This window comes from Osmia lignaria, chromosome 15 (assembly GCF_051020975.1).
Source record: "Osmia lignaria lignaria isolate PbOS001 chromosome 15, iyOsmLign1, whole genome shotgun sequence".
NCBI classification, from domain to species: domain Eukaryota; kingdom Metazoa; phylum Arthropoda; class Insecta; order Hymenoptera; family Megachilidae; genus Osmia; species Osmia lignaria.
In genome coordinates, this window is record NC_135046.1 from 4,729,571 (window position 1) to 4,742,279 (window position 12,709).

Below are 12,709 nucleotides of genomic sequence, written 5' to 3' on the forward strand. Positions count from 1 at the left end.
TTAGGTAAAGACGATTAGCGTCTTAATTGTTAGTGTTCTATATTACATATTACGAATTATCGATTTCTCAGAAATACTCACCCTCACGATAAGTGAATCAAACTGACAACAAAGCGTTACTATGGATACTTTCCTCTATTTATGCATGACAGAGCTGTCTAGAGCTTCCCGTATCACCAAATACATTGTACAGCGTGTATGTGTTAAATATGATATGGTTTAATTGTGATTCAGAAAAAATTAAACGTTTTTACATGATCTGTGAGGCTGTAAAATGAGTCGTCCTCGCGAAAGGCTCTCCCGACGATGGAGTACCCTTGATACGACTTCTAAGAGAAAGGATTCAACCAGTAGTGGTGAATCTTCGTCGCCTACCAATGATATCGAGTATTCACCACCTGTGAAAAGTACCAGCACACCTTTAAGAAACAGGTGGTCGGATTTAGAAGAAATCAACAGGTCTCCGCAAACGCGACATGCCCGAGGAAAGGTTGAAGATATAGAAACGACGTCCTCGGATGAAACGAGATTGCAAAGACACAAAGTAGCTCGAGGAAAGCATCAGGATAACCGCGAAAGAGCGAAGAAGGGAAGATACGATCGTCGTGGGAAACGAAAACACGACAGACAGTCTGAGGAGTTGGAAAATGAAAAGCAGAAGGAAACTGCTACCTCGGAATCGTCTGAGGAGGATAATGGCGAAGGGGATGCAGAATGTTCCAAACGAAAGAGACGAGGATTTCGAGGTAAAAATGTGTGAAACGATTAACATATTCAAATTTAAATTATTAACAATTCTGATCCAATGCTGGTTGCAGAAGATAACGAATTACCAATTACGGAGATCCTGAGGCGATCCCAAGAAAACGCTCGGACGAAATACGAGCAACAACCACCGTTTCCGGTACTGACAACGGATAAGATTTACGTGCAATATAGAGATGGTTTCAGTGCTATGAAAATCAATCAGTCAAAAGAATCTCGAGATAGAGACAAAGAAGGCACAGTAAGAGACATAGATATCCCTGAGAATCAAAGTTCTCCACCTATAAGGATAGCTGTTCTGATTCAAAAGTTTTGGAAGAAGACCGGGCTTGTGTATCAAGGTCTCCTAGGTGGTATGGCTCTCATGCATTTTATAATGGTACATCTTCAATTTTAATTTCCTTCAAATGCTCGTTTCTTTTTATTACATAATATTGTTTGTATTTCAGTTGCATATATTTTTTGATACTTCCATGGAATTCGTTGCTGAGTACTCGATGATCAGCGAGATTTATTCTAGTATCTTTTCTCTCCTTGTCACTTTGAGCATCGTGTCCAGTTTCGATAAGTATGACTGTGTTTTGTATGAAAATCAAATTATTAAAAAGAGAGCTATTAATGTTGATGAATCTTTAGATTCGACCTGGCTCGATTCGACGTGGAACATCTGCGTGAAATCTATCTCGATTACAACAAAGCTGTTATCGCTGTGCCTTTATATTTAATTACCTTCTGTCTTCATCAAGTCTCCTTGAAGATCGACAATCAACTGAGCTTGGCACGCTATCGCAATTCAAACGACAGCCTCTTGGAAAACGTGAGCAGAAATAAAGTATTTCCACGTAAAATATCATCCTCCAACGTTGAGCAATTTCATTTTAGGTCACCGACGTTCAGACCGTTCTGGACGATTTACACAGTTGGCAGAAGATATCTATGTCGAAAGATTTGTTTGCGGTATTCTCATGGTTGTTCGTTTCTCTTGGTACCAAAGACGACGCGTTTCTTATTTACTTACTATCCATGGAAAAGTATGCGAACGACGTCGAGTCATCCAGCCAATAAAAGGAATTATTTTATTATTTTTATACAATCCTCTTTTTTCTTCTTCTTCATTCGAATCAGGAAATACGATTTCAATAATTTTATTCGTAACAGAATAGGGTGTCTGATATGTACAATATTTATAAAGTTTCTAAACACTAACAGACAGTACATGTACACGTGATACCAATAAAGAAGACAATAACGTTAAGAATAAAATAACGTGTATAACGCCTTGGCGTGATAGTAAAATATGTATCTTATAAACTTTGTCTCGTGTGTAACATTGATTCGACGATTGCGTTAAAGCAAGAATTGACGAAAGACTAAAGATATAATTAACAGAGAATCACGTGATTCTGGAATTTGTACATGCAATACACGTGCAATCGTCGATACAACTCACACGCTTTTTTCATTCCATTCGTTGTACGACAAACGTAGCGATTGTTTATAAATAATGCGCGAAAGGCTTGTGTCGATCGGCGAAGCAACAGATAAATAGATAAATACTGTACGTACATTTACAACACTAACGCATCCTCTCTCTTTACACCGTAGATAATTTAAAATATCTCTCAACTTAACGCTATTCATCAAGGCACTGTTTTTACAGTTCTGTTCGAGTTCAACTCTATCAATGTTACATTTTCTTTTATCGTTTAAAATCTTCGACACGCGTCCTTGAATTGTACGACGAACGACCTATAAGATTCATCGTCGTTTTGTCGAATAAATTATAAAAAAAGATTCTCGTAGCTACACCTAGCTATTCTTTTTTCCTTTTTCAATTTTTCATGAAAAATCAGGACGACTGAGTGGTCCATTTTATCGACAAACAGGGTCTGCTTGTCCCGAAGGAATAGCGGTGTGCTTTGACCACTGGAACGTCGTAATTTTATTAGCTAAGAACGCTAATTTCATTTCTCGCATACAGAGTGGAGAAGTAATTCCTTCACCTATGATATTTTTTTGGAAATACGAAAGAATACTGTGCTGACGGCACAGCCAGAAAGGGGTGAAAAAAGGTATTTTTATTTTAAAAAATCCGCCGAAAATACGTGGCGCCACTTACTGTTTGGCGCTAAAAAGGAGCTTTTCGATTTCGCCGATAGGGAGCTCAAAAATATGCTTACAGTAGTTCTTCAATTCACCGTTACACGTCGCTACTATAGAAAAGCGGGTTAATTAAATTATAGCTTACAACTGTCCTAAGCAATATTTCTTCGCATTTCTAAAAAATAACATCTCAGGTGGATAAATACTTCAGCCTGTACGATGAAATATACCTTTAGAAACATTTGTGCGGATTCGTAACGGCAGTATACAAAGAGACAGCGCGATTTGTACGGGAGGGATTTCGCTAACAGTGAAACTGAATATGTTTAACATAGCAGAGATCATCTGTCGCGAATGACGAACATTATAATCGATGTTCGATTAGAAGAAATCTTTCTTCCTTCTAAACGAAAGAAGATACTTTGGATCTTTGATGCCCAACCGTGATGAGGAGCATACGTGCTCTCCTTGAATCGATCAAAAAGGATCTTCGTTAAAACGTTTTCTCTAAAATCGTCATGGGTACAATTACATAGGGACAATAGAGGTGTTCCTTTCTTTTTGGGCAGTGGTCAAGGATTCATTGAGATTCATTCGAAGACTTTTCAGCATCTCTCTGCTTTTCCTCGACCGATCAAAGAGACGAAAGAAGGAAGTCCTGTGTTCGTTTGAACGACGAGTGAGAAACTGGTTTCCATTCATCCCTGTTTCTCATCGAATCTCAATATCTCGGTAACTTGGCTCTAGTTTCTTCTTTTCGCTTGTTAACTCGTACCTCTCTTTGATTCCTGCATAGCAAGAAAGTCAGGAAAGAAAGGGAGACCCTTTGAACGTTTCCATTGTAGGAATAATCGTTGCGGTGGCGGCTTCAATTCACGCACGATCTCCTCTTTTATTTTCTTGCTAACAACTGTTTCTTTCCCTTGGAACCCTTATACAGGTTGGCGCGAAGAACGTGGTAGAAATGGGCAGAGAGCGATACCTTTTTGGAGGGTATATAACAAATCGAAACACATTTCACCCTGATATAAAAAATTGTAGAATATTAAAAAATTTTGAATATTAAAATTTTAATATCGAACTGGCACCCTCTGGCCATTTGTATTGCGTTCCTTTAACCACACCCTGTACATTTGGTGAAAGGGAAAGAAATCGGGCAGGAATGCTACAGTCTCCCTTTGTGAGAGGCTGCAGAAGAGCGTCAGAAACGTAGGAAATGCTGAATGGCGAACGACGGAAGACGGGGATCCCTTTGGATGGCCGCTCCTCTTCGCTTCCGCCCCGACGATCAAACGGTTCCGGCGTCGTTCTGCATGTATCTGCACCAGGAACGGCCGTTGTTGTTGCTTTCGCGAATTTCAAGCAATTCTCAGTCATCGAAGTCATGTCTGAGCTTGATATAAAGGCAGGATCCCAACACGATACCGAATAATTCAAGCACCGACAGGCCAAGCCCCACTGCGCCCAAGATGATTAAATGGTCCTTTGTTGTTTCCAGGAACTTGTAGATGCAACCCTAAACAAATTGATTTTGACTAGCTAACTAATTTCTACGCTTGAAGGATCTCTACGTTTGACGAGAGAATCTATGCATGCAGGTAGAAATGACATTAACCCTTTCACTGCTATGCGAATTTTTGAACTTGCACCAGTGGGCCACAAATTTTATATTAAAAATTTTATAATGGCATAGAACTGCGAAATATATTAAGATAACGGTACAATCTTACCAATAGCACATATTTCTTACAATTAGTGATGGTTACCGGTGACCACCATGGCCCAAATGAAAAGACAAGCGCCGGTCCCATGGGACTACCGTGGCAGCGAAAGGGTTAAGCTGACAGTGGTGCAGCGGATAGATCGTGCTGTTTTAAAATCTTCTTAGAATAACTATTATTCTTCGATAAATTAACATTTGAACAGAACATTCATAAAGAAAAATAAAATGCCCATAAATTTCACGAAACTTTCGGCCATCAAAGTGTTAAGAGAATCACTAAATACCGTGTAATGGATGTTCGACGGGTGATCCCTCTTCCCGCAGTGGAACGTCTCTGTTTTGCAACAGCTATCAGGAACAAGCCTGCCGTCCTGAAGGACTTCCTCGTCCTTGTGCCATTCGCTCACCAGCCAGTCCTCGAATCTCAGGGCTCCGCAGCATTTGAACTAGAAATTCAACGAGAAAACAGGTCTCCTAGAGAATTCCATTTGCAGTTAGTAAAAAAGGACGTTCAGTAAAAATTCAATTACGCGGCACTCGTTGAAGCTTTCGTATTATTTTGAAAACGATGAATCAGTGTAAATAGAAATTCTTGGTCTAGTTGAAGACGATTAATCAACACTGTGACGATTTTCTTGGCACGAACGAACGCAAGAAAGATTCAAACGATCCAAAGAGAAATCTCTCTCACAGCAGCCAGGATAAACATCGAGCGCGTTGAGTGGATGCACTCGATGCACCTCGAGAGGTGCATCAAGGTTCCTCGAACGTGGACGACACGAGAGGAGAAAAGGAATCGATGAAAAGAGCCGCGGAGGCATTAATCGATTCGTGTAGGAGTCAGAATCTTTCTGCAACTGCGATAACGATGATTTGCCGTCGTAAAGTACTCGTAACAACGGCACCGCTGGTCTAGGTATAGCGCAATGAAAAATGGCGAAGAGATATCGCGGCCACGTAAGGTAGCCATTTCGCGCAGAACGAAATTTAACGACGTCTTTTGCACGTAACGGATACCGTGAAAAAGAAGAAATGTTTCAGCAAGATCGTACTTGCGAGCAGATATCTTGATTAATGTCATCCATTTAACACGTTACGTTCTGCTAATTACTTTAGAGGAACTTCATCAGGGTTGATTTTGTAAAGAAGGGGACGAAATAAAAATGCCTTCATAAATTTAATTTTACTCTCTTCCCCATTGGGTATATTTCATAAGCTCAGGACACGACTGATCCAGCTTGATCATTTAAAGGTTAATTATTCGATTATAATACCGGTGAACCTCTAGGCAATTAACGCGTTAAACAGGTAAACTAACTTTCGGTTTTTCAATTGATACTAAAATCAACTAATCAAGTTTGCGAGAACAACGGCGATAAAGAAGTTTGAAAAATTGAAATTGCTGGAAATCCTGTTTTATCTTTTATCGATACTTACCTCTCTTTGCATCTGGTCGATCGCGTAAGTTTCCCTGCTCCTCACCGAATAGTGTTCCAGAAACGTATGATTAAGATTCATCTTCAACTCGGGACCGACTTGTTCCTCGTAGAGACGTGCTAGTGCACCGACGCCCGCTTCTAGGACGAACACTAGCATCACCACGAACACGTACTGGAACAGAAAAAAAATGATATAGAATTAGTATAAATTGGACTTTTCTTGTTTCGGAATGGGCCGCTTGATATGACAGACACTGTAACTCTTCTCGTTAGTACGGATCAGAAATGAGCCAGGCACCGTTTGCCACGACGAATGAAGGATTAACAACACAGCGACAACTCGTGAAATGGTCGAAAATGCGTTCGGCAACTTGTTTCCTTTTCATCGCGTCCCGCGACACGCCGCGTCGTTAAATTACACGACGCTCATTGGCGCGGCGCGGCGCAACGCTCCTACACGGCGAGTAAATTGAGTTTCCCTAATTTCCTGGCAAACAAGCACGCTCGCGCAATTTTCCCGTCTGTCCTATTTCATCGAATAAATCCACCTCTTTTCAAACTTTTCACATTCGAAAAGTGCTTGGTAAAAGTGATTCATAGTTTCCAGGAAAGATTCACGGACGAAGAACGACGAAACAATTCCAAGTTTTTCTTCTCCGGGGAGAAGCTCTGTTTTCAATGGGTTAGAGACGGAAAATCTTAAGTGTGACGTTTTGGAATTTTCATGAATATAAATCTACGAGGCGTCGATTACCCTCGTGTATGAATATTCAAACCGGAAGCTGGACCATCGCCGATCGTTTACACAGTTCCCGGTGAATCAACGAAGAAGAGATGGTACCTCGTGTGTTACTTTATAAGTTACCGTCACGTTTTATTTGAAAGGCTAAGGTTCGCCGGACTGCAAGAGTTGACAGATTGAAATTGCTGCACACGCCCGTTTCAATTTTCAATTCGATGCACGAGAGGTTGACACGCGCATTACACCGGCCGCAACATCCATGTAGAAACGGCAATTGACAGTTTAGAATTGGACAGGAGCGGTGACAGCAACTAGAGATGGTCGATCATGAACACCAGTTACGGTTTCGGCAATCGCAGTCGATATTCGTTCACGATGGACACGAATCGATGTGATTCGTCTTTAAAACGATCGCAAATATTGCCACACGTTGTTGTAAAATGTAACCCTGACTTTTGATCCATTAGAATTCGATTATTATACAGGGTGTTTCAGAGAGAGTGATAATTCCTTGAAGGGATGGTTATTAAAATGATTGTAGGGATTTTCAGTGAACAAGGATTTATTTTCAGTTATTTTAACAAAAATATTTAATATGAAAAATAAAATACGACTCACGTTCCTCTCGCACAATTATTCTCTACTAACGACTCTACTCTCTCGATATTCTCGTACAATTCTTTTCTGACAACTTTACTCTCTCGATACTCTCGCACAACTAACTAACTTTTTCCTTCCACCCTCAGGACGCTCTTGCTTTCTTAAATTCACCCATACACGGTCACGTTCAATCACCGATTCGTACACGCATGCATTCTCATTCAAAGAAACTGTCATTCGGTCCTAACACTCTTTTATTCGCACCTCACTCGATCCGACTGCCATACTGCCCAAACACCCTTATCTCACATCCCACATGATTCTGAACAACTTTTTCCTCAGTTAAAATGTTGGTTAAGACTTCATTTTTAAGTTATTAAGAAACAGACTCTCTAATTAAAGCGCGAGTTGAACCGCGATAGTGTTGGCTACTGATTACGTTCGAACCGTAGTCACGAACAAGCGCGGCACAATTTGCGGCTTCGTTTTCGAGATCCAAGCAATTAATAATTAAGATATCAACTTCCGAAGCGCGTGTTTCGCTTTCGAACAGCAAATCCTGCAAATATTTACCCGTGCCATTGAAGCTTTAGGAAAATATTTGGCATATCGCTCTAATATGACAGTGAAGGAAATTTCAGAAAAAGAATGTTCTTCTTAATGGATAAGTAAGATAAAAAATTGATTGTCTTAGCGGATAGTTAGACTCTCGAGAGTCCGGTTCACCTTTTACTTTTTCCGCTAAAGCGTCGTCTCTTTCCTTGAAAACCTACAGCTTGTTCATTATCCGGATTTACCTACCCACAGTCGTGCCGGCAAAAATTTTAATTGACCACCGTATATGGGCTCGGCTAATGAGACGATTCGCTCGTGCCATCGTTGGTGGTGAAAGGGAGCAAAAGACTCATGGGAAAGGAAAGGCAAAAGGTTCCTTTTTCGCTGAAAGATGCCGCGTGAACCTTAGCGCCGAACGTTTCACGATAATCACCAAAGAATTATCCACGAAATTCTGCGAGTAATCAAAGACTTTCCCTTTGAGAAGTTTTTATAAAGAGTTCCCGTTTCGAAAACGAGTCGGAAAGGTACTTAATTGTTTTGCAAATCCGCAGCATCGTTTTCGAGGATAACCGATTCGAAAATTGGGTGCTCGACTTCCGGTGCGTCCTGTTGAATCCATAGACAACCAGGGAAACGAGCATTGATATTACCACTTCGCGATCGTTCAATAGCCGACGCAGGAAAGTTCATTATGTTCGATGGAACGAGAAATTGAAACGCTCCACTCGATACAAACCACTCGCGTTTTTTTTTATCGCTTTTATCACGAGCCAATTCGCTATTGCGAATATACCTAATTTTTATACCCTTTTTCCCCGTAAGTACTCCCAAAAACCGATACGTCGTTCTAGAACCATGGAACTAATTGTCAGAAGGCAAAATAGCTCGTTCGATTTTAGCAGGCTGCAATTAAGGAAGATATTTCATTCGAAGTGGTCCTACTACGACGGACCCTGTTGCAAAAACGAATCGGGATTTACAACGGGGACGAGGAAGAATAATTCCGAAGCTTTATTTTGAAAACCTAAAGGATTAAGCGATTTGGTGCTCCACTTTTTCAGCAATTGTTAGTAATTAAAGAACGTAAATATTACAGACGTCGTTGGCCAGTTCCAATTAGTTTTCATCGCTGGTTCGAACGCTGATTCTCGATTTTTTCACACCGTTGAATGACGTATCGCGGGGCCGGGATCGGCGGACAGGTCTCGACGCCTCGGACTGGTTTCGAACCAGTTTCAATGGTCGAAGCAGCACCGATCCGACCGCTTCGGGCGAGACCGCATTACTTCCTAAGTATCCGAGGCTCGATCGCGCCACTTACAGCCAATTTATGCCCGCACCGACGCGTACACGCAATAAAATTCCAAACGAAACCGATCCCCCTTGATATTTCATACATCAACAATCTTCAGATTAAGAAAGAACAAGAAACAAGCTAAAGTGAACTAGAGCGAGATTCGCTCTAGAGCCAACCCTTTTTCGGCCATTTCCGGTCAGACCGGAAGTGGCAAAAAGAATTTGCCGGCTATTTGTTGAGATTTTGACCCACTAAACACAATGGCACCAGAATTTTTTCGACAATTCTTACCGTTTGGCCTGTACAAAGGTGACAGAAAGTCTAAATTCTATAGCTTCCTTATTAAGATTTTCAATCTTAGAAACGGGTTGGCTAATAATTAGAGATGAGAGTGGCAAGCGAAGGAACCTTAATTATCCCATACATAAGTCACGGATCTCTAAGTAGCTTTACTGTCAAGTACACTAACGCGACCTCCTCTGCAACACAATCGTCGCAGCAGTAATGAGACGTTTATCCTCGAAAAGGATATCCTCCACCCTTTGTTTCCTAGCTTTTTCATGCTCCATAGTGAACCAGATTACCTGCTATGCATTTATCCACCGTGATTTGTGCATTTCATGCAAATAAATATAAGAATTAGCGAGAATAAGGAGGTCGATATATTTTCTATCCGTATAAGGTCGTTATTTTATGCATGGCGTAACCGTAATCACGGATATCCTCGTTTCGAGAGTCTAAGAAGGGTAAATGGAGCGGGCCAGTCGATCCCCGAGATTCGCTATCAGGATACGGCTCGTTACGTTCGCGACGTGGACACGTTTTAACAAGGAGATATCGTCCTCGATGATCCTCCGAGGAATCTCCTTTTACGTCCCTCCGTTCGTTGGAGCAACTTTAACGAGCTTCGCCTCGCTTCCTCCTCTATATCGGTCAACTGTATCGACAACTTTTGAACATTGATTAAAGAAAATACCGTAAGTTTTCCTAGTTTCCCTGGAATCTACTTAGACTAAATTCTCGGAACAAAAATTCATCGCCTCGAGACACTGATTATTCTTTGATCTATTCGTATTTCTTTAAGCGTAATAAGAAGCCAGACAGGGCTCCTCCACTTTTGACGGTCTGACATTGATAGGTAATCGCTGTAGGGCTATTTTTCAACGCAAAGCCTGTTTAGCTGATATAGCTTTGAAGCTGGTATTCTATCGCGAGCCACAAGGGGAAACTTTGTTCGAGGAGTTTAACCGCGTACACCGACAGTCGATAGATTATAGGATTAAGACGAAATGAACCTTGCAAACCTTGACACAGTTGCTTCCAATAATTTACTACGAAAGGTACGCGTTTGATTTTCAATAAATGTATAAAATTGATTGATTACTTACTATGAGAAGAACGCATCTGTTTTCGGCAGTTACACCGCCGCATCCGAGCCAGCTACCGATCACAGCAAGGGCACCTGCGGCGATCAGAGCATAGGCAAGGGTTGGATACGTGGAGGTCGTCATTAGGGACACGTAGAAGTGCTTCGAGATCACTGTCCAGATACCGATTCCGCCTACCACTAGTCCAGACAACTGTAACAAAAAAAAAAATAAACCCATCTGTTAAACCCTTTAATCACCAGCTGCATATCCGGATGAATAAGAATAAGAAAGTTCTTTTATCTTTCGATGCGTGCGATGGTACGTAGGTCAGTGAACTGTTCTTATTCTAATTCCTCAGGTTATCTTGTATTTTTATTTTATTTTCCCCGTCCAGTAAACTTGCTTAATCCCTACGTACGTTCAAAAAAAGTGATATTGCTACATCCTAAAAAAAAAAAATAACCTTTCATAGCGTAATCCATAAAGTTACATGGGTCCACGTGGTTCAGACAGCCACGCTAATCGCTCTACATGCGATCGAAGCATCTGTCAGTGTAAAAAAACCTGACAAAATATCGTTCCGTTCCAATTAATTCGTCCGATTCGAAACACATGTCCCCATCTTTGTCTGGCTCGAACAGAACGGACACGTTCTCTGTAATCATCTATCCACGGCGTCGTCTTTGATACGATCTACCCTCGCACAGTACACATTTTATTCGACGCGATATCGAAGCTGGAATTCCTCTACCACGAGGACCAAATGCATCGTCACCGCCCACCGGACAGCTGGCTACCCGGTGAGCAACGAGTATCGTTGATAACCATGCATCGTTCTCCGATGTTCATTTTTCACGCAATGATTTATCTATTGTTTTTTTTTTCCTTTGTGTTCCTGTTCTCTACGTGGCTCAGGTAGCTGTCGAAAAATGTTGTTTCGCGGTACTAGGTCGCGACGCCAAAATCATCTCCCGCAGGAGCACGACGGTAAAAGCTGGAGGGAAATAAACGAGCAACACCGAATATCGGCCGGAGAGAGATATTCACGGTATCGGGGAATGAGTAGCACGCACACCACTGTTTGCAATTTCTATTTTTTTTTTTTTTTTTTTCGACAATCCATACGATAAAATACAAAAATTCCTGAAATTGTTTCATCTCTGCTGAATTTTCCTGAAATGCCAGAGAGGTCCACGGAGTATTCGCATCGTTCGAGGTGGCGATCGATATTCTTTTATCAACGTTGTTCGTCCAGAGCAACGACATAACGAAAAAAAAGGCACAGCCACGCGTTGGACCGTATATCTCCGCTAGAAGAATCCGGCCAGGAATGTTCCTAGTCCGAGTCGATACGAGCCAGGACGTATTTCTTCGTGGTGCATTGGAATCGCGGTGGTTCGTGCACGGGGGCGATTCAACGCGAACGCGATATCCCGGGCTCGAAGAGGGCAGCAATTTATTATTTTATCATTGTCCCGATGCCGACGGCAGCCACCTATCGCGACTACAACCTCATAAATCTCGTGTATCGTCTCGATATTCTTCGCGTCCCTCGGAGCATCCAAAGTGATTCGGTCGGTATTACCTGAAGACGTTGTAACCCATACAAATAATATAAAAGGGTTGCTTCCAAAAATTCCAAGCGTTTATCTTCCGGATAATCCAAGAAATTTATGAATTAAAATGCTCTGATGCATGCTCGGTGCTACTGCAGGGGTGTTAAATTCAGATGGTACAATTAATAAAAAGATAATAGTCGAAGCGAAAGTCGAATCGCGCGTCAATTCCCGCGAAATGGAACTAGGATGGTCCATTTATCCCGTGGAGGAATCGCGAAATGGTTGCCGCGGGCTGTTCATCAAAAATACAAAGCCGTAGACGCGCTTTAGTTGGCCGGAACAATGGATCGAACGGTATGGCATCAAACGAACCCTCGTCCCTTCCGTGTATTACAGTAACCAGGCCACCTCGTCGTTTTATCGTCGAAACGAAAATAAAAGAGGCGCACCAGACGAGTAGTTTTTATCTAGTCTTCTCAATTAGGAGCGTCGGCTTTCGTCTGTTTCTCGACTATCTACGACCGCGACATTCGTCCCGGCCAATCTAAAAGGT

The 12,709-nt window shown here is 41.7% G+C and overlaps 2 protein-coding genes across 10 annotated transcripts in view; one reads left to right on the top strand and one right to left on the bottom strand.

Annotated features, from left to right (window-relative positions):
* Positions 1 to 92: 92 nt before the first annotated feature.
* On the top strand, positions 93 to 3,054 carry LOC117600377 (uncharacterized). Of its 2 annotated transcripts, XM_076692669.1 has the most exons (5): positions 275 to 746; positions 819 to 1,144; positions 1,215 to 1,333; positions 1,402 to 1,582; positions 1,648 to 1,830. In XM_076692669.1, exons 1-5 carry the CDS (start codon positions 275 to 277, stop codon positions 1,828 to 1,830), a joined length of 1,281 nt encoding a protein of 426 aa, XP_076548784.1. The 2 variants fall into 2 exon arrangements, with proteins under 2 accessions (XP_034171632.2, XP_076548784.1); XM_034315741.2 differs by having other exon boundaries at positions 93 to 746; positions 1,402 to 3,054.
* LOC117600380 (CD151 antigen) overlaps positions 1,908 to 12,709 on the bottom strand; it is a 35,502-nt gene continuing 24,700 nt past the window's right edge. For 2 of the 8 annotated variants that reach the window (XM_076692681.1, XM_076692682.1), the window contains exons 5-8: positions 10,616 to 10,807; positions 6,029 to 6,202; positions 4,876 to 5,037; positions 1,912 to 4,384 (exon numbers count right to left, since the gene is read on the bottom strand). In XM_076692681.1, coding sequence (XP_076548796.1) covers positions 4,238 to 4,384; positions 4,876 to 5,037; positions 6,029 to 6,202; positions 10,616 to 10,807 — 675 coding nt within the window. In that variant the 3' untranslated portion in view covers positions 1,912 to 4,237. Of the gene's footprint in view, positions 4,385 to 4,875; positions 5,038 to 6,028; positions 6,203 to 10,615; positions 10,808 to 12,709 lie in introns of all 8 variants that reach the window. The other 6 variants (XM_034315768.2, XM_034315770.2, XM_034315765.2 and 3 more) reach the window with 5 other exon arrangements.